Source organism: Micromys minutus (assembly GCF_963924665.1).
Source record: "Micromys minutus genome assembly, chromosome: 32".
In the NCBI taxonomy this organism is placed as follows: Eukaryota; Metazoa; Chordata; class Mammalia; order Rodentia; family Muridae; genus Micromys; species Micromys minutus.
Genome location: NC_137967.1, coordinates 5,462,365 through 5,482,604, shown reverse-complemented (window position 1 = coordinate 5,482,604; position 20,240 = coordinate 5,462,365). Strand labels below are relative to the sequence as shown.

At 56.5% G+C, this 20,240-nt stretch overlaps 2 protein-coding genes across 3 annotated transcripts; both read right to left on the bottom strand.

The window, feature by feature from the left end:
* Positions 1 to 922: 922 nt before the first annotated feature.
* SPIB (Spi-B transcription factor) lies at positions 923 to 4,164 on the bottom strand (the record flags this gene model as incomplete). Of its 2 annotated transcripts, none has more annotated exons than XM_080908980.1 (5): positions 923 to 1,221; positions 1,795 to 1,945; positions 2,335 to 2,564; positions 2,810 to 2,885; positions 4,111 to 4,164. In XM_080908980.1, the coding sequence occupies 5 exons, from the start codon at positions 4,162 to 4,164 to the stop codon at positions 923 to 925; spliced, it is 810 nt and encodes a 269-aa protein (XP_080765106.1). The 2 variants fall into 2 exon arrangements, with proteins under 2 accessions (XP_080765106.1, XP_080765107.1); XM_080908981.1 differs by having other exon boundaries at positions 2,810 to 2,882.
* Positions 4,165 to 5,645: 1,481 nt separating this feature from the next.
* Positions 5,646 to 19,938, bottom strand: POLD1 (DNA polymerase delta 1, catalytic subunit). The gene is made up of 27 exons (XM_080908348.1): positions 19,812 to 19,938; positions 15,668 to 15,857; positions 15,209 to 15,322; positions 14,577 to 14,723; positions 14,373 to 14,498; positions 14,131 to 14,299; positions 13,968 to 14,046; positions 13,763 to 13,892; positions 13,390 to 13,556; positions 13,079 to 13,183; positions 12,114 to 12,254; positions 11,794 to 11,904; positions 11,507 to 11,698; positions 11,338 to 11,426; positions 11,059 to 11,175; positions 10,710 to 10,823; positions 10,302 to 10,449; positions 8,816 to 8,911; positions 8,575 to 8,712; positions 7,924 to 8,099; positions 7,460 to 7,612; positions 7,280 to 7,382; positions 6,753 to 6,885; positions 6,552 to 6,665; positions 6,225 to 6,277; positions 6,053 to 6,150; positions 5,646 to 5,781 (listed from the first exon to the last, which is right to left on the bottom strand). The coding sequence occupies exons 2-27, from the start codon at positions 15,855 to 15,857 to the stop codon at positions 5,676 to 5,678; spliced, it is 3,309 nt and encodes a 1,102-aa protein (XP_080764474.1). The 5' UTR covers positions 19,812 to 19,938; the 3' UTR covers positions 5,646 to 5,675.
* Positions 19,939 to 20,240: the final 302 nt, after the last annotated feature.

Here is a 20,240-nt window from a genome sequence, read left to right as displayed (position 1 = left end):
CTGAGCAATCTGGCTGAGGCAGGGGCTCAAGGTCATCCTCAGCTACACAGTGAGTTCAAGGCCAGCCTGAGCTAATCTCGAAAACAAGAGGCACCAGGCTTGTCACAGGCAGGTGTACCTCTGTCACACATACCAAAGGTTAGTATGACCCTCAAGCACAACACACAGGTTGCACCTCAAACAGGACAGTCATCGCGTGAGTGCAGAGCTGCTAAGAGCCTAGAGAACTTCCCATATGATCAAAGGACCCCAGAAGGGAGGGCCTAGCCTATAAGATTCACTGAACACCCCACCCCTACCCAACAACTTATCTTGGACATATAGATCCTAGAGGGTCCTGAGGGTTGGCTGAGGCAAGAGGGTCACCACAAGCTTGAGGAAAGCCTGGGTTACAGAGTAAAAAGTAGTAAAAAGGGGTACCCTTGTAATCCCAGTACTCAGGAGGCCAAGTCAGGAGGATCCGTTACAGGTTGGGGGCCAGCCTGAACTACATAGTGAGACCCTGTCTCCAACAGACAAAAGCCATAAATGGACACGGAGAAAAGTCACACACGGGTGGCAGTGTTCTCAGGGAGCTCCAAACATAACTAGATCTCAGATCTGACAAGGGTCTCGGGGGAGCACAGAGGGACCCAGCCAGCCAGCAGACACAGGGGTTTGGGAACTGTGGGCAGCGCCACCTGCTGATGTAATGGCGTGTGAGATCACTGGGCTCACAAGAAGTGTCTGTGGATTCTGGAACCGCAGACAAACACCAGGAGCCCTCACAGAGAAACTTGCCGTTCCGGGACCGTGTAGAATGTACCAGTGCGCCCTCAAACACGACCATCCTGGGTTGGAATCCCATACATGGCACAGGAGACTCTGGGGAGGCCCATGGGCACTGGGACTTAGGGGCTAGAAAGGGGTCCCAGCTGGGCGCTCAGGCACGCCGGGCGGCTGGCAGCAGCGCGCTATCAAACTGGTAGGTGAGCTTGCGTTTGACCTTGCGGATTTCGCCTGTCTTGGCATAGTTGCGCAGCGCCCGGGCCAGCTTCTGATACGTCATGCGCTTGCGGTTGCCCTTCTGCTGGCCCCAACGGCGAGCCAACAACTCCTTGTGCTTGGAGGAGAACTGGAAGACGCCGGCACCTGGCTCCACCCACCACACGCACTCGCGCATGTCCCCGCGCAGGAGCAACCCCAGCAAGAACTGGTACAGGCGCAGCTTCTTGCGAGCACCTGCAGGGTGTTGGATACCCGCGTTAAGAGGGGGAAGTCCGTTAAAGGAACCCCCAGCTCTACAACCCCCTTTGCCACACTTTAGTTTTCACAACTGAGTTGGGCCTGGTTGGCTCGGACCAATTATCCCAAAGACTCCAGAGGCTGACCGAAGATCACCAAGTCCAAGATAAGCCTCGGTGACTTCCTGAGACAGCCTTAAAAGTAAGAGGCTGAGCCCCTTGCCTAGAATCCCCCCAGTGAATGAGGGTTTATAAACAAGATGACTAGGTTTTGCAAACGGGCAACTGAGGTCCGACAGAGACTAATTTGACTGAAAGGCTGTCAGACACGGAGGTATAAGGAGAGGGGGACTGTGGGTATATATTGGGTTTCCTTTGGCTATTGCTGTGTCTTTGAGCACAGTGGAAACCAAGGTCCAGAAAGGCCGATGACCTTGACCAAGGTCACTCAGGCAAGTAGCATGGTTCTGGGAACTTCCTTGGAAAGTATTAATATTTAGGGAGCTCTGGTTCCTGAATCCTTTCCCCCACGCCCAGTCAGCATCCCCACTCAATCTCCACCCCCACATACCTGCCTCAGATCCCCTCCCCTCGGATCCAGCCAAGAGAGCCTCGTCTGACTCACTGTCCGAGACCTCCAGGGCGGGGCTGTCCAGCAGGATGTCTTCTTCCTCTGATAACACAGAGCTGGGGTACGGAGCATAAGCCAAGGAGCCCAGGGTCTGTGGAAGACCAGGGTCACCCGCACATCACTCCCTTTGTCCTTCCCACCTCTGCCCAGGGTCACCTGCGCACCACTCCCTTGGTCCTCCGAACCTCTGTGGCACTCACTACATGGGTCTCCATCTTCCTGTACAGTGTGGACACTGGCTTTGGTTCTTGTCTCAATACACAGAAAGGTTGAGGCAGTTGCCCCCAGCTATACAGCCAGTAGATGGCGTGGGTAGGAACTGCCCTCTGAACTGATGGATAGGGTAGGGAGCCTAGGGGACACTTGAGCTACCTTGGAAGGGTTTCTTCCCTACATCCCCCCAATCCAGAAGTTCATTTCAGGAGTTGTAGAAGAAATGTGAAGCAGGAACTCTCCCTCTAAGCGGTCCCTGCTCCTCACCTGGCTGGTGAAGTCCTCTGAGGGGTATAGCTGGAGGCCAGGCCCCAGAGCCTCCAAGCTGGGGGCTGGGTCGAGGGTTCCCACGGGGCTGTAGGTGGAGGGGCTAGGACCATGACCATAGCATAGCTGCACAGCCGGAGAGTGGGCAAAGGCAGCCGTGGTAGGATCAAAGTTTTCATAGGGAGCAATGGCAGGGACAGGCGGGGCCTCTGTCCAGCTCCATGTGGAATCTGAAGAAGGGTCACAGTTAGTAGCTGAAGAAGGTCAGAAGACCCGCACCCTCAAGGTCCCACACAGAGGGGCCTTTGTGAGCCTTGCAAATCTCTGACCCCAGAATTTGCATGGGAGAGCAGATAGGGGAGGTGGGGGAGGAGGTGGCTTGGGAGGGGCTGCCATGCTAGGGGAGAGCTCCCATGAGCCTCAGATCCCCCTCTGTGAACTGGGCCCAAGATGGTATGAAGCTGGGGTCACTCACCAGGGCCCCCATCTGAGTCAGGGTAACTGAAGGGCTTGCAGCTGTCCAGATCATAGAAGACACCTTCTGGGTACTGCTGGGGTGAGGACAGGGTCATCTCAGGCCTTGGAGACACTCCCTCCCCAACCTTTGGGAAGACTGATAGACAGGTAAGAGAAGGGGGTGGCCAATGGGGACAGAAACAAATAGAGACACAGAGACTGAATTCATGAAGAAGACACACCCAGAAGCTAGCATCTGCCACGGCTCTGACCTTCAAGGAAACCCAGTAGTTCCCAGTAAGCAACTGGTACCCAGAAACTCACTCTGTAGCTCAGGCTGGCCCAGCATTTGGAGCAACTGTTTAGCCTCATCCTCTGAGTATGGGGTGACAGGCATTCGCCACCTTCTTTAACAGAACACCAGTTTATCTCAACAACTGTATGTAGCTTCGGCCACAGCCATTGTCGTGGTAGCAGAGGCTAGACCTGAAGCAGATAACTACTACCCATGGACTCCCGCACACCCCTCCTGTTCATGCGGGGGAGATGGAGACCTTTATGCACACAGCATCCTGAGGTAGCTCTGCTCATCCCCCGGATCACAAGCATCTCAACAAGAGAGACAAACAAACTATGCCCAGCCGGTTCTGGTGAGCAGTGGACCATGTAGAAAAGGGGAAAAGCGGGTACCTAACACATCATGGAAGGAAAGAGGTCAGGTGCCCAAAAGACCTAAATATATGTCACTTTAAAAGTCCAAATGAGTCAGAACAAAATATTGAGGGCCTAAGAAAGGACTCCAGAAAGGTGGAGAATTTCTAGATCTGGGTCTGCCAGTGGCTACAGAGGTGTGTACAATGCACAATGAAGACACTCACCAATGCACACCTAAGGCATCAATTTCAAACAACCCACAAGTCAAGTAATCCTGTCTCAACTAAAACACAATAAAACCAACAAAGGCCCACAGAACTCAAAGCAGAAAGGCCTGCTCCACCATAGGAAGAGTCTCCTTGTTTGGCTTATGAGTTCAAAAATGTTAAAGAAAACAGTTGGTGTCCAAAATACTACAGTTAAGAGATATAAGGTGCAGAATCCCCAAGAAGGAGCTGTCCAGGGACAGCACGGGGTAGACAGTACGCAAGGTCACGGAAGTAGCTCCCGAGTCTGGGAAAAATAGCAGAGAGGTGTGTTGAGGATGGGATTAGGGGAGACAGAGAGAGACAGACTGGAATCGGAGGCCAGAAGTAGACGATCTTAGTAAGGTTAGTTCCCATGGGTCATGCTGGGCCGCTATATCCCCAGGGGCCTCCAACTCACCAAACAGCTTAAGTGTGGGCCATCCAGCCTGGTAGGAGAGAGACACAGGGGCATGTCAGGGCCGCCCTCAGCCACCTGAGTCTCAAAGTGGTTGTGGGGCCCAGAGGGGAGGTAGTGGCAGCTGTGATCACCACCACAGCTCTGCAGTGGCTGTCCCTGTGTGTGCCCAGCCTTCCCCCTCAGTCACCCCCACACCCCTATGGGGACAGGAAGTAGGGGGCGGGTGCCAGGCAAATGTCCCCCACTCTCCCTGGGATTTGCATGCAGACACTGGGGGAGGCAGGGAAAGTAGAGGAGAAAGTCCCCAGACAGCTGGGGACAGGGTGGCCAGAGAACTGGGCTGGAGTGTCTTAATAAGTCCAGCTGAGACTAGGAACAGCAATGATCTGAAGGGCTGGGTTAGAAAAGAACACAGTAAGTGGGGGGGGGGGGCAAAGCAGCATTTTCCTGTGCCTCAGGATGGGCAGCCAGGGCAGAACCAGGAACCAAAGGAATCAGCCAGACAGAAGAAACTAGAGACAGACAAAACTCAAGGTGCAGAGTGTCAGAGACGAGTCATGCAGTTCGATGTCAAGGACAGACGGCACACTTGGAAGGACCTAGGCAGGACAAGAGTGTCTCCAGAACATGCCATCCCTGGAACCCTCTTTAGCAAGACAGAACTGATGGAGAATTACCCCTTTATCACCTGCCCCTCTGGGTACCACAGAAGCTGAGGAGGCTGAGTGGGGTGGGGTGGGGTCCCAAGAACAGGTTTTGGGGGGGTTACCCACTTACTGTGTAGCCTCCAGAGCAAGCATGGTGGTTCAGAGCAGGCTAAGCTGGCTCTGGCCACCACCCCTATATATACTTTGGCCTAGCCCCCGCCTACCCACCCCCCAGTGGGCGGGCCATGGGGGCCCTCCTCAAAAATCCCCTCTGGGAGGGGTCTGGATTGCACAACCCTCTGGTCACATGGCAGGGAGGGTGGGCCTAGGAGCCATCTAGATTTGGGGATCCCCACCATTGGGGATGGAGGGCTGACACTGAGAAGTGGAGAGAATTGCTGAGAAGGGGGAAGAGATAAAGGACTTGCAGGCTCTGGGGATGCCAGAGGGACCAACGGTGACCAGGGTGGGATGGCAGGGGGCAGTGGGGGCCCAGGGACAGCTGTGAGGACCGACAGGGAATCTCAAGAGCTGAAGGGAAGCCCAGGGAGACAGACCACCAGGACCCTATGGTGGAAGCACCTCCGGGGCTGTGATGTGACAGGGAGGGTCCCGTGCTGCTGATGTGTGGAGACCTGTGTGCTAGGGGCTGCCCCAGGCCTGGAAGGAAACAGGGCGGCACCTGACGCCAGTTGAGCAACCCCCAGCGCCCCGGGGAGGGGTAAAACAGAGTAGTAGGGTCCCATTCTGGGGTTCAAAGGGAAAACGGAGAGATGCCCGTGTGTGAACACAGGCAGAGGCACTGGGGCTCCAGGGGGTTGTGCAGAGCCGGTATCATGAAACCCAGCCTGTTCCCAAAGACCACAACACACAGCCAGTAGCAAAAAGTCCGAACTTTATTCCCTGCCCCATGACAGGTCACCAGGCCTCAGGGCCGGGAGGTCCAAAGCGTTGCAGCAGCCGTTCCTGGTCCTCCAGGTCCTTGCGCACCTTCTTGCGCATGTAAAAGATGGGGCAGTCACGGCTGTGGAGGATGGTGGTCAGGGGCTGTTCCCAGGACTTTGACCCCTAGCTGCTGCCCACCCAGGGAAGCCGATAACAGCAGTACCATGAGAGGTAGCCAGCCGTATATCAGCTGTCACCTGGCGTGGGAACCCGCCCCGCCCGCCTGTTCCCTGGGGAAAGCCCAGCCCCACCCTGGGGGAGGCTAGGCGGGGGCCACAGACCCTGCCCATTCTGCAGTGAGGTCCCACAGCTGGGTCAGGAGTCTGGTAGCGGGAGGGGGGAGGGCACACCTGGTACAGATGACATCCTCATGCAAGCTGCCCTGACAGCGTTGGCACTGTGTCCAGAGGCGAGAGAAACGTTCCTCCAGGGCATTCAGGTGTGATACCTGGGGACGCAGTGGCTTGAGCAGGGCTGCGGAGATCGGGCGTGCTCCAGCCTCCACCCCGCCTCCTCACTCACCTCCTTCTGATAGAGCTCAGACTCCCGTGGCTGACAGAACTTACACACGGCTCCTGGGGGTGGGGCGTGGGGAAGGAGGTCAGCACAGAGGTGCTGGGACCAAGCCAGGTCCTAGCCTCCATCCCTGTATCTCGGCTCTTCTCCGCCCGCTGCCCATCCCGGCTTCTGAAAGTCCCCAAAGGCAAGAGAACAAGGGCCCAAGTGTGTGGGGAAAACTCCCCTGGGGAACCCCGGGGCGGGCGAGGACCCTCCGCTGGGGTGCAGGCAGAACCGAGTGCTGTGGCATGGTGCCACCGGTGGGTCTGCGGGCTGGAACCCGGGTCTTACCTTGATGCTCGATTACGGACCGGCAGCCAATGCAGCAGCTGCGGCGCTTGGCGAAGGCCATGAGGCCTCCCACCTTGCTGGTGAGCACCGTTTTGCAGCGTGTGTGGTCACCGCCTACAGGAGGGGAGCTGAATGGCCTTGTCCCTGCCTCTGCCCCTTTCCCGCCCACACTTCCTCCTGGGGAGGGGGGGGTCCACTTACGCAGCAGCACAGACTCTGCCCGGCCCTCACCCAGAATGGGCTCAAAGATGCGCAATAGCGGCTTGGCCAGCTGCTGCTCCAGGTAGTACTGAGTATCGATGGGCAGGCTGTGCTCCAGCACGAACAGGGGGTCCTGTGGGCAGGCCAGGCTCACTAAAGGTGCAGAGGGGCATGGGCTAGGGCCCAGGGAGCTAGAGAGCTGCAGGCGACACCTGCAGGCTGTGATAAGGGGGATGGGCCTGGAGCTGTGACTCTGGTCTGGGTGGTGGCGCTGTTTCCCCATGGGAGAGGGGCCATGGAAGGTGTGCAGGGGTCAGGAGTGGAGACTGGAGGTGGAGAACTGGGAGGCTCGGAGATGACAGAAACAAACAGAGCTGGCATCTAGGGTGGGGAGGGGTGGAGAGGGTATGGCAGCCAACTCTGCAAAGGGAGGTGCTACACTAAGTCTGCCCCCCCCCCCCCGCATGACCGCCTGGAGGAAAGCAGAAGTGAGATTCTGGGAGGGGCGCAGCCCAGGTGGGCCTGACCTCCGACTTCATGTAGGCAGCCACACCCTTGGCGGCACCGATGATCACATAGGGGACTCGGTCGCCCAGGCTGGGCGCGCTGCCGGGGTCGCGCTTCCTCATCCTGCGGATAGGGGAGTTGGATGAGGTTTGGGGGAGGGCTGAGCGGGCCCAGCTGCAGGAGGCTGTGGGGCTGCCCACCTCTCAGCCAGCTCCACGTGAGCCTGCTTGCCAGCATAGTCTGCCGCTGCACGAGTCAACTCTTTGGTGATGACCAGTTGGGAGATGTCGATACGGTTGCACAGTAGGTCCGAGATGACGTCCTTTGCATGGGCAACTGCACCATCAGGGTCCCTGAGAGAGAGAGAGAGAGAGAGAGAGAGAGAGAGAGAGAGAGAGAGAGAGAGAGAGAGAGAGGACTTCACCAGGTGCTGCTGAAAACGGGGCTGCAACTGCTACCAGCTAGGATCTAGGCATCGTGCCCCATGGGCTGATCATGGGGTTGGGGACCGCAGGCAGTGTCACAGCTGCCGGCCTGATTTACCACTGCCCCACCCCCACCCACCTGTGTCCCAAGGTAGGGTGCGAGGCCGCTGGGTATGAGGGAGGCTAACTTCTTGGTCTACGTGGGACGAACACACACATTTGCGCGTGCACACACACACCGATCCACGAGGATCCGGCGCAGAGACGATGTGACGAGGTTGGCCACCAGGGGACAGTTGTCCCTGCGCACAGCCTCTAGACCCTTGCAGTCCATTCGGTCATGGGCATCAGGGCTGGAGGAGAAGAGCAGGCCGGCATAGCGCTTCTTGCTGATGAGCAGGTAAGGGAAGTAAACCTGGGAAGGACCCGTGGGTGGTGAGCTGTGCACCTTCCTTCGCCCCAAATCCCAAGACCCATCAGAAGCAGAACAGGCAAGGGCGGGCCCTTGGCCTTGGTGAAATGAATCCTATCTTAGGCCCAACATTTTCCAGTACCCCAGAAACCCACTTGACATAATGCCACAGGCCTGGAGCTGGCCTATGAAACTGGACAGGTGACACTGCAGCCACCAGAGAAGACAGGATCAAGTGACCTGAGGTGGCCCCGGGTGTATGGTTGAGCCTCTGGTGAGGACTGGAGCCACACACATGCAGATCCAAAGTGTACCCCTGGTTTTCACAGCAGAGGCCTCAGTTCGAACCCAGAACACTGCAAGACTCCCAGCCTGGGGACCGTCACACCACTGTCAGCTTCTGCAGGGATGCAATAAGAGACAACCCCCCAATGTCCCCCAATGTCCCCACTGAGCGGAGTACAGGGGGTACACGCACCTTCTCGAACTCCAGCCGGATGGGTGATGGGAAGTGACTGGACACCCAGTTCGCAGCCTCACGCCCCAAAGACATTGCCTCGGCCACCGAGGAGACACCAAACCGGCACATCACTGAGTCGGTGTCACCGTAGACCACCTGCCGGGGTATATGCGTGAGGGGTGTCTCTTCTCAACCCAGGAGCTGCAGTGGTAGGAGCCCAGGGACCCTGGAGAGCGGGCAGGTGTGGCCAGGCCCTGACCTTGGCATTGGCATTGTAACCATTTTCCAGAGTGTACTTGGACTCCACTAGCTGCTTGGTTTTCTCAATCATCTGCCGCCCGAACCCGGTGACACTCTGTTAGGGACAGAACCAGGGAGGACAGGAACACAGAAGTTGTACACAGCAGACCCAGCTCAGGGAGCACACACCCTGCTGCCTTCCAGCATCATGGTAGGCAGGGGCTGTGCCACTGAGCTGTATGTATCCCGTCTTTTTAGACAGATGGAAGTACAGGCTAACAGCACCACACCCCAATGTCTGTTTTACAGATGGGGATGAGGCGCGCTGGACGCTGGGGCGTGACAAGCAGAATGCTCTGTCTGCCTGGGTTTCATGAGGTCATGGGGCATCTGAGGAACCCGAACTCAACTTGTCTGCCGTGCACCTGCTTTGTGTCCCCCCCCCCCTCCAACTCTGGAATGGCTCAGCAGCTTGTTATCCCACCGTAAGGGGCATGAGAGACAGGCAGGGTTATCAGAGGCTCCTTTCGCCTAAGGTCCCAACACCCACCCCATCTCTCTGAGATGCTAAGTGAGGACGGCAGGCAGGCGGGTAGGAGGCAACTGTAGCAGAGATGGGTCTGGCTAGGGGCCCAGCTCTGGGGAGACACCCTGAGTACCTGGGCATCGTTCCAGACACTCAGCTTTCCTGAGCCCTTGAGCCACACCAGAGATCTCTGCTCACAAGGTGAGGGAACAGGGACTCTGGGATCATGGGAGCTAGAGTAAACAGCGTCTTCTCTTAGGCACTTAGCCTCTATACCCTGTAACCCATCCTGTGAAAAGCCTGCCTCCTGACTCTGGACATTCCCTAGCTAAACTCCTGACGTGTTAGTCCTCACTGCTGAGGCAGCTAAGTGCCAGGCCTGTGACCAGACTGGGTAGCAAGACCTCAGGGCCCCTCACAATAGGATCACCCACAGACCATGCATGGTTGCACCTTAGGCCTCGCGTTCTCTCACTGTTAATGTTTCTGTCCGAACCCAGAGCTGCCATGTTGGCGGGGGAGGTGGGGGCGGTTCTTTCCTACTCCTGGTCTAGCTGGTACTAGCCAAGGTCCTCACTAGGGTCCTCATACTTGGGACAGAGATGAACATCAAGTGAGCCACCAAATCCAGCTTGGCCATGTCCGATTCACCCTCCATAGGGATGTGGGAGAGGAGAACAGAGGGGCAGCTGCTGGGGTTGGGGTGACCCAGTACCCTGAACACCTCCCTCACCTGAGCCATGGCAGAGCCCTGTAAGCTACTGTACCATAAACATTACCTGACCAGAGTCCCTGTCCCACTAGAGGAAGAAGTACCAAGGACAGGTACTTTAGCCTCTGAGGACTCTGTACATAAGATATATACAGAGCATGGTCTGACATCTGTGGCTCCTGCCACACTGGCACACCCCCTGACCCCCTGACCCCTCAGTGAAGGCGAACAGTGACTCAGTCGCCCATCAGAGTCCCAGAGGCTCACCTGGGAGATCTCCAAACATGGCAGCTTGCCCACCTGGGCGCCAGTGAAGCCATACACAGAGTTGGCACTCACTTTTAGTGCCAGCTGCCGTCCATCCAAGACCTGTCGCCGCAGGGGGTCCGTCTCCTGAGCCAGCTCAGCCTTGGCCCTGGGTGGAGGCAGGATGAAGGCTATTCAAGGGGACCATGGGTCTCTCCCTCTGGGAAGCACGCAGGCATGGACACTGGTCTGGGTGCCTGACTGAAAAGGGGGCCACATACAGCTGGGTGTGCTGTACGCTGCGGGCCTGCTAGACACGGGTGGTTCCCGGAAGGCGCCTCATTTAATGCAGACACGGTTACAGAATACCAGGGCTAAGTCAGCCACAGGGGATCTGAGCACAAAGCCAGGACAGAGTCCACAGCCCACCTCTTCCGGGCACTCAGCAGATTCTCCAGGATCTGGGGCAGGAGGCCCTTCCGCACAGACGACTTCACAAACTCATCCCCAGTGGGTGTCTTGATGAACTCATCTGGTTTAAGGCTGGGGAAGGAGGAGACACAGCAGGCTGGTCTTCTGAACTACCTAGCTCCCCAAGGCCTACCTCTTTCCGCAAGCCTCCCCCAAGCCGGCCTCTCCATTAGCTGCCATCCACAGCCTGTAGAATCCCTCAGTCCTTGTCTCCCTATCCCTGGACCTTTTCCTGCGCCTGATCTATCAAGCCGTGAAGCCAGGGCTCAGGGTGGTCTGGAGGGCATCCTGGACAAAGGCAGCATACCCCAACTTCTGGGCAGCCCCAGGCCGTAGCAATGTGGTGTAGCACAGATTATGGGCCATCATGATGGATGGGTACAGAGAGGAGAAGTCCAGGGTGGCAATGGGGACATCATAGTACCTGAGAGAGAATTTGGGGACGTCAGCCCGACCCGGCCCTCACCCTTGGGCCCTTACTTTTTAACATTCTTACATACAGGGTCTCAAGTAGTCCAGGCTGGCCCTGAAGTCCTCCCGAGTGCTGGGGTGACGAGTGCCCCACTGTGCCTAGCAGGGTCCTTACCCTTTGAGGGGCTCAATGACAGTGGCTCCTGTATAGTCCTCGCCCCCCTCTGTCTTCACCACAGGCATCAGCAGCCCCTGGCGCATGGCCTGGGGAAAGGGTGGAGTGAGAATCCGGGTACGGCGTGGGGGGTGTACACGTGGGCGGCCAATCAGGTGAAGCCACTCACCTGGCGCAGCAGCTGAGACACAACTTTGACCTGCTGGCCTCGGCTGAGCAGGTACCCAAGGGGCACGCCCGTGACGCGTGCCATCTCCACGTTGTTCACCAGCACCATAAGGCGCTCGAGGAGCCGGAGTGGCAGAAAGGCGTCCTTGAGACAGTACACGGCCAGGCGGCGGCGCGTCTGTTCGTTCCCATTCTGGGGATGGGCATGTGGGGTCAGGGGCTCAGCCAAGGGCTCAGGCGGGGGAGGGGCAGGGAGGGGCAGGGAGGGGCAGGGAGGGGCGGCGGTACCTGCAGGTCGGTGATGATGCTGTGCTGAACATCCTCCTTCTGCTCACCCAGGAAGTGGAAGCTCACAGCGTTGAGTGTGTACGAGCGGAGCTTGTATTCTCGAAGCAGCACCTAGGCAGGTCGGTGTGGGGCGTGGCCTCAGAGGGGTGGGTGTGGCCTCAGGGGGTGGGCGTGGCCTCAGAGGGGTCGGGGAGGGTCGCAGCCTCAAGAGTTGTGGGGTGGGGTCTGGGGGGTTTGGAGGGTCTGTGGTACTTAGGTAGGTGGAGCAGAGTTTAATGCAGAGTGTTGGGGGGGGGGGAGTGGGTTTCCTACATACATACCTGCAGCATATCCATCTGAACTCGGCCCACCATGCTGACCACCTTACTGTCCCGCCGGCCGACCTGCCTTGATTGGAAGGAGGAGTCACGGATGTTGGAGCGGAGACCAGTCACACGGCCCAGGAAAGGGAATCGGTCCACCTGAAGAGGGACATCAGGAAGAGCCTTGCTATAGTGCAGACCAGTCAGCCCAACTCTGAACCTAGCCTTGGAACCTCAGGACAGGTACAGAGACCAGCCACGACACTCCTGGGTCTGGCAGATCAGGGTACAGGTGAGAGCTATATCCCTGGGGGGACTGAGAGACTGGGGGTCTGATGGGCTATAGGTAGATAAGAACTATGCCTGGAGGGGGGGCAGAGGGAAGACAACTGGGGTACAGACCGGAAGAGAGAGAAAGTCTTAGGGGAGAGGGACTGAGGGTGAGGCACCCAGGGCATGAACTGAACCCCCAAATGATGCTGATTCTCCTCTGTACATCACGCATGACCCCACTTGTGACAGAACTTGTCCTAGAGGAAGGACCAAGCAGATGCAGGCCAGGAAGCATACAATCAGAACCAGGCTCAGGAAGGCCTGTCTGCCTGCCTTCAGGCTCGCAAGACACCACAGGTTCACCTCTGCAGCCTCCCTCCACCAGCTGAGTGTGCAGCTGGTTACGGCGGCTGGTGTGGAAAGGCTCACGTGCTCCCTTTCAACAGCACCCGGCCTTTGCCCCTTTCCTTCTTCCATGCCTTCATTTCCCTCTCATCCCGTACCAGTGACCTCTGAAGAAGGCCTAGCCAAGATGGCGGTGGCAGTGAGTCGGATTCTCAAGGCAGCCCTTGTCAACAGCAGCACACTTCTGCCTCCAGCCAGAGTGAGGTACGGTCTACCTGGGACTCTGGGGCAGCCAGGTGGCCCAGGGCAAGGATGGCCCCGGAGGGAGGGGGAAGGATCCAGGAGGAGGCTCTCGTTTCCCTCACCTTTAACGTTTGTGCCCGGGAAATGAGGTATGGGAGGTCAAAATTCTGGATGTTGTAGCCGGTGATCACATCAGGGTCCATGGCGAGGATGAAATTGGCCCAGGCCTGAGGATGGAACACAAAAGTCAACCATGTTGTCTTTGCCTCAGATGCCTACATTTCCAGAGTATTTTAGACAACCCTGGCACTTGCAAAGATATCACAGAACTCAGGAAAATATTTAACCCCAAATGCACAGCCCCCAGCCCCAAGTACATGGTGTCACTACAGAGAAGGGTCACAGGGCAAGCGGCGCCTGAGGAGGGACCCACCTGGAGCAGGTCTTCTTCCCGCTCATAGCTCTGTACTTTGGCACCCAGGATGGGGGCACAGGGTCGCAGTGTGAGCGCTAGGCGCAAGAATGGCTCTGGCTCGCCCCAGCGGAGCCCCAGAGAACAGATCTGGATCACAGGGTCACGCTCAGGCTCAGGGAAGATGCCTGCAGAGAGGACACAGGGACCTCGTTCCTGCTGTTCCCCTGCCCCGGTCCATCCAGCTCCCTGTTCCACCCAAACGGGTGGGACAGCCCCAGGCGCTGGTGGCTTTGCACTCAGAGCTCTGCTCCCACGCCCCCACCCCTCCACATCGACCTCGCACATCTCCTATGTCCAGACAGAGAGGACCCCAGGCTCTCTCGGGACAGACCTTTTCGGCCAGCACACTCGATGTCGAAGCTAAGCACACGCAGGGGTGCGATACGCTGCCACTGTCCTTCTGGTGGGTGACTGATCACGTCTGACCACAGCACATCTACCTCCAGCTGACACAGCGTAGCCTGGGGAAAGCCACATGGTAGGAGCGACATGGGCACTGAGTCCTGGTTCCCTGCCCCTGCCCGGGGAGCTCTTACCTTCTCTGTCCTCTGGACGTACTTTCCAGCTGGGAGCTCCAACCAGTTGCATCCCACAATGTCAGCATCCACCATGAACCTGGAAGAGCGGGCGTTGTCAGCTGGCGAGGGCCGCCCGAGTGGGCTGGGGTAGGAGTAGGGCAAAGGGGAGGCGGGGCAGCACCGGATCTCAAAGTCCACGTTGGCTTCATAGGCTGAGAAGCTTGGGGTGCCCAGGCCTGGTACTCGAACACCCTGTTCCAGGAGGCGGCGGGCCGGTGCCACAAGGCGAGGTAGCGCCAGGGTGATGCGGAGAAATGGAGACGGGCCGTGGCCGTGGTACCCAAACATGCCTGCGGAGAAAGATGGTTGGCACCTGCCAGTGCTCCCCACCCGCCACCCCTCGGGTCCTCAGGCCACACTCACTCTCTCGGGAACACAACTCTATAGCCAGCACCGCGGGCCCCGAGAGCTCCTTCCCACCGCGCTGGTCCCGGCTGATGGCTGTATTCAGTTCCCTCTGCAGCTCACTCAGGTGCTCAGCCCCAAAACCTGGTGTGGGAGGCCGGTCAGAGGAGCAAGAGAAGTTCCGGAGTCCAGGAACAAGCCCCACGGGTCAGGGACACTTACCCGGAGGTGCGGGGGTGTAGAAGTAGGGGGCAAATCCATGGATATGGCAGCAGACAGAGAAGCCCTCATCGGTGACCCCAAAGGCCCTCAGTATGGGCACAGAGTTCCGGGATGTCAGGGGCCCTTCTGGCAAGGGCACTGCTGAGCCTAGGGGACAGGCCAGAGAACACCCCTCAGGTCCGGAGGCTTCCACCTTCACTGAAGCTTCAGGACCCCGCCCTTCACAGTCCTTCCGGATGCTAGTATTACAGTGAAACCCAGTTTTCCCTTCGGTGGCTGTTTAGAGCCACACCCCAGCTCCCACGGAGGGACTCTAGGCAGGAGCTCCCCCACTGAGCTCTGTGTATGACCCCCCCATTCACACAGTAAATATTCTAATAACATCTGTTTGCTGGTCAGTGTGGTGTCAAACCTTCAAGAGCTGGTTCTCTCCTCTCGTGTGGGTTAAGAGGACTGAGATCAGGCTTGGTATCAAGTGCCTCTGCCTTAGCCCAGCTTACAGTACTCTGAGCCCGGCTCCCACACCAAGAAGAAATGAGGTGAACCACACCCTGGCTTGGTGCAGCCAAGGCAGAGATGACCTCGGGCACTATGGGTGCCGGTGCAGCCCCCTGCCTTCCCGGCCAACTCACCCACATAGTGGTCAATCTCCAGCTGCTGGAAGATGAGGGGCTCCGTGCTGGGGTCCAGGGCAGGTAGGGTGGGCCGCAGCCACCGCGGGTCAATGTCTGCCGTGGGAAACTGCCCTGGATTGGAATGAGAGGCTCCATGAGCGGGTCTCCCACAGAGGCAACTGTCCTCTGCTTACAGGGAAAGCTGGGTGGAGGTGGGGGTCTGGGTTAGGTGGCAGGAAAGACGAGGGGTCAAGGAGTAAAACTGACCAACCAGGAAGTGCAGCCTAGACACTGGAGAGAATGAACTAGAACTAGTCAGGTCTAGGAGATTGAAAACAACCTGGCAACAACCAGACCCCCCCTGAAAAACAAGCTGCCAGACAGGAGGGACCCCCACTGACAGAGACCCTTGGTAGACACAAGCCACCTCTCAGTATTTCTGTATGGGTGGGATGGATTGGGAAGCGGGGGTCCTACCACCCACAGCGCCCTCTGGGGGCAGCTGCAGCTGCTCCTCCGCCTCCTGGAGCCGATTCTCTTCCTCTATCTCCTCCAGCAGCGCAAGGTTCTCCTCAAACTGCAACGGCTCATCTTCATCCCAGAGGTCCCTGCGAGCCCGCTTTGGGGGCATCCCAGAGCCCGGTCCTTGTCGCCGCTTCCCATCCATCTGCGGGCAAGTAGGGGCTCGGTAAAGTCTAAGCGGAACCTCATTCCCGTTCGCTCCCTCTGACCTGGAGCTGGCCCGACTTAGAACCACACAGGTAACGAACCCAGTGTTTCTGGCAGTGGCTGCCTTGGCTGTGAACACGCGAGCAGCCCACTTTCCCACGGCGATGCCACCACCTCACGGTCTGAGTCAACACCTCTACTGTAGTCTTCGCAGAAATACTAAACAACGCTCGATTATCAAAAACGAAAACCACGTTTTCCTACTGTCCCCTCAGCATGCATTGACTAAGCATAGCTTTGGTTTGCAGTACCTTAGGGTGCTATAAAGAATGGCTGTCGGGCTGGAGAGATGGCTCAGTGGTTAGAGCACTGACTGCTCTTCCAGAGGTCCTGAGTTCAAATCCCAGCAACCACATGGTGGCTCACAACCAAATGTAATGGAATCAGATGCCTTCTTCTGAAGACAGGAACAGTGTACTCACATAAAATAAATAAATAAATTTTAAAAAAGAAAAAAAAAAGAATGGCTGTTAGCAGGGCGGCCACCCATGTTTCTGTAAACAGTCCCTCATACATGCGCAGCTTGAATAAAAGGGGACCTGTGCTCAGTAGTGCTTAGAGCCAGCCTGATCTACCGACGGGACAGCCAGGGTTAACCCTGTTGGAGCGGGGATGTGTATTTTGAGGCACCCAACATGGTCCAGCACTTGTAACACCATGTTGGTAGTCAACACAGCATCCCTAGTACCGAATCCCTTGTGCTGGGCTTGTGTACCTGCATTCCAAAACTGGCATGCGGTGTGTACCTGGGCCGACTTCACGGCGTTTGTGTTGAGACCTGAAGTTCTCCCGAGACTGAATAAAACAAAACACACAGCAGCAGAGCCTGCAAGGGTCCCACGTGTGCTGTGTCTGTGTTGGCATGGTTTTCTTATGAAGGGACAGTCACTGAACATGTGCCCAGTCAGAAGAAAGGAATATAGAACTTTCTGTTGTTGCTGAGACAGGGTTTCTCTGTGTAGCGCCAGCTGAACTGCAACTGTAGACCAGGCTGTCCTGGAACTCACAGAGATCTGCCTGCCACTGCCTCCCAAGTGATTAAAGGTGCACACCACCACAGCCCAGCTTATAAGCTTTTTTAAGTAATAAAAAGGCTTGGTCTGCCAAAAGAAAGAAGCTCCTCCTGTTCCCAGCACCCCACACAACTGTAAGGCCAGCTCCGCTTTGCTGCCCTCTTCTGGCCTCAGGGAGAACTGTACACACACAAACTACATTAAAATACATTTTAAAAGAAAATTCTTGGGGGCTGGGACCTAGGCTCAGTTCCCAGTGAGAGCTCATCAGTAACTCCAATTCCTGAGGATCTGACAAGGCTACTTCAGGTACTGCACATGCATCACGCACGCACGCACACACAAGCGAACACTCCATCTTAAAAAGCTCTTGGGTAAAACGGGACCTGAGTACCTGCCACAAGACTGCTAGCTTCTAGAAAGTGAGGAGGCTGTGGTATTTGAGGACGTATCAAGGAATGTTCTGGATGGTTGGATGGTGTTTGCCTCCCACACACTTGTGCAGCTGACTAAATATCAATCACACCTCAGTCAAAAAAAAAAAAAAAAAAAAAAAACCCAACAAAAAACGCAGGTATTAAAACCTGCAAGCAGTTCCATACCTGAGAGTTGACCCTGAGAGTTGACCCTAATAGGTCAGGGCACATGAAAAACCTGCTTTTACAAGGTTATTTCCGGGATCATTGTTTAAAATGGAAACCACCTAAATGTCCTCCTCAGGGGGACAGTTTCAAGAGTCCCTTAGTACCATTCAATGGAGTACTATGCAGCTGTATAAAGAAATGAGGAAGCCATACAGTAATAGGAAAGGTCTCAAAGGGGCTTTGTCTCTAGTAGGTAAATCAAGGTGTGGAATGGCCAGCTTCTAACTTAGCTTTATATTAAAAAAAAAAAAAAAAAAAGGCATCTAAAGAAAGGATTCTCCTACAGCTAGCTTGCTACCTGAGAATTTGGACGGGAGGATCATGAATTCAAGCTTAGCTCAGGCTGCACTTGCAAGATCAGATTTTTAAAAGCTGGGGGAAAAGGCTCTGGGGTTGGAGTAGGGACTGCATGTGCCATGTCAGGCCCCTAAGTATAGAAGAAGCTGCTGAAACAGCTAAGGAGAGGCAGGCAGGTGTGCCTGTGTACTGACTGTGTTAGGGACAGCCTGTACTGCCCCATGGTGTGCTGACAAATCAGGTCACTCAACTCGGCCGACCACAAGCGGATGCTGCTCTTTGGGAACTCTGGATAGGGTGCTGGTGAAGTATCACACCAGCTACAACTTCCAAACAGTTCAACCGAAAACACGGGTGCACACGCTGTGCAAATAAGGCCACTGGACACCACTGAGTCCAGAGAAGGGTCTGTGCACTGCACAGAAAATGAGCATCCCTCCCTCTCCAGGTCAGGAAGCACAGACACACCTCCTGAAAGGAGGCAGGGGAAACCGTGGAGCTGGCTCCCACAGAACAGAGTGGGAAGGCAGAATAGCTTTGCTACTAAGTCACCCACAACATACCTCCCAGACACAAGCCATCCCACACTGGGTCTGGCAGCACCCATAATCCAAGCTGTATACCTCAGGGCAAATTCAGTAGAGAGGTCTGAGAATTTAACTCAGCAGGGACCAACACCAAGTCACACCCCAGCCCCTCACTGAGGACTCTAGGCTGAACCACTAACTGCATCCCCAGACCTCCTCTTTTATTCATTTTGAGACAAGGTCTCAGGTTGCCCTAGCAGGCTTAGAACTTGCCATCCTCCAGCCTCCAAAAGCCGAACAATTGTTTCATGTCACCTCTCCCAGGACTGCCAGATGCAAGTACTCCTGTACTTCTCAAGCATCTCCCACCCCCACTGTTTCTGTCACCTCAGTCTCCCCTGATCCCGGACAGGGATGTTCCCAAGATAACTATCTTGGAGGCACAACTTTCCCTTTCTCCTCAGGCCAGTCAGACCGAGGTGCAAACCCCACTCACTAGAGGGATGCTCTCTGAAGCTACAGCATCCAGGAGGACAGGTGTCTCGACTCCCACTCACACTGTGGTGACAGTGGTACACTAACACAGTAACTATTCATTTCCCCCAGGGTATCTCACACACTGCCAGCTTCATGCTTAGTTCCTCCTCTGGGACCCTGCAGGGATGGCTGCTCTGGGACTGTCGGATATTGTCTCACCTCCCCCACCAAACACCAGGCTGGGCAAGCAGACTGCCCTATCTGATAAAAGTTTGCTTGTTTATTATATAAAACATCACATAGGGCCCGGTGTGTCAGAGAGATGGATAACTGAACTTGTTGGCCAAGCTGAAGAGCCTGAGTTAGATCATAGTGAACCCACATGGTGGAAAGAGAAGAGCAACGCCACAAAGTTGTCCTCAGGTCTCCACGTGTGCACCATGGCGCACGCGCGAAAACTAAGAAAAAAAGGAATGGCTGAGACATTGCTTTTCCTCCCATTCCTACTTTAAAAAAAAAACATTTGGGATTTTGAGGCAGGGTTTCTCTATGTATCCCTGGTTATCCTGGAACTCACTCTGTAGACTAAACTACTCTCAAATTCCAGCTTGCCTCTGCCTCCCGAGTGCAGGGGATAAAAGTGCGCCACTACTCCCGGCTCGTTCCTAGTTGTTACTGGACCTCCTGATACTGTCGCCTTGCCTCTTGCACAGCGAGCTGGCACAAGCGCCCTGCACCTCCCGCGCCTCCAGCCCGGCACGCCGTTGAGCCCACACCCGGATAGTCCAGCGCATCCCGGGTCCTCAGCTCCAGGGGTCCGTCCTTTGCACGGCCAGCCCTGCTCTATCCTGTCCCCAGCTGCGGATATTCCGCGAGCCCTCCGCTCGAGGTGTTAGCTGCGCGACCGAGCGCCCCATACTTTTTCCTTACTTACCCGCGTCAAACAGCTTTTCCCGCCACAAGGTACGCCGCCGTGACCCCTGAACCCTCTGCGCGCAGGCCCAGAGCGGTGGCGCGCCCGCTGGGCCCCGCCCCTGGCCGGCGAGGATGGTCAAACCAAGTCCTTCCCAGGGAGGATCCATAGCCACGCCTCTCGCAAGTGGCCCCGCCCCGCCGACGGCACGAGGACACACCCCGAGCTTCCTGGCTCGGCGAGCGGGCTTGGCTTGCAGTCCCCGAGCGCCCCCTACAGGAGCATGGAAACATGACCACAGTGGTTGCCAGCCTGATGCTTTTGCTTCCTTTCTCGGTTTTCCTCACTTCCTACACGCCCAGGTTCCTGTATAACTTCTGTTGCCCTACAGATCACCTCCTGACTTGCTCAAGGCACTCGTGGCCAGATGCGCAGCCCCCAACTTTGGAA

What these genes read in the sequence shown, in the direction of transcription:
- POLD1 (XM_080908348.1), bottom strand. Translation starts at nt 15,857, where the DNA reads ATGGATGGGAAGCGGCGACAAGGACCGGGCTCTGGGATGCCCCCAAAG. An exon ending in CCCGGGCACAAACGTTAAAG is followed by an intron (nt 12,255 to 13,078) that starts GTGAGGGAAACG and finishes GTCCCTCTTCAG; the next exon opens with GTGGACCGATTCCCTTTCCT. An exon ending in GTTACAATGCCAATGCCAAG is followed by an intron (nt 8,713 to 8,815) that starts GTCAGGGCCTGG and finishes ATACCCCGGCAG; the next exon opens with GTGGTCTACGGTGACACCGA.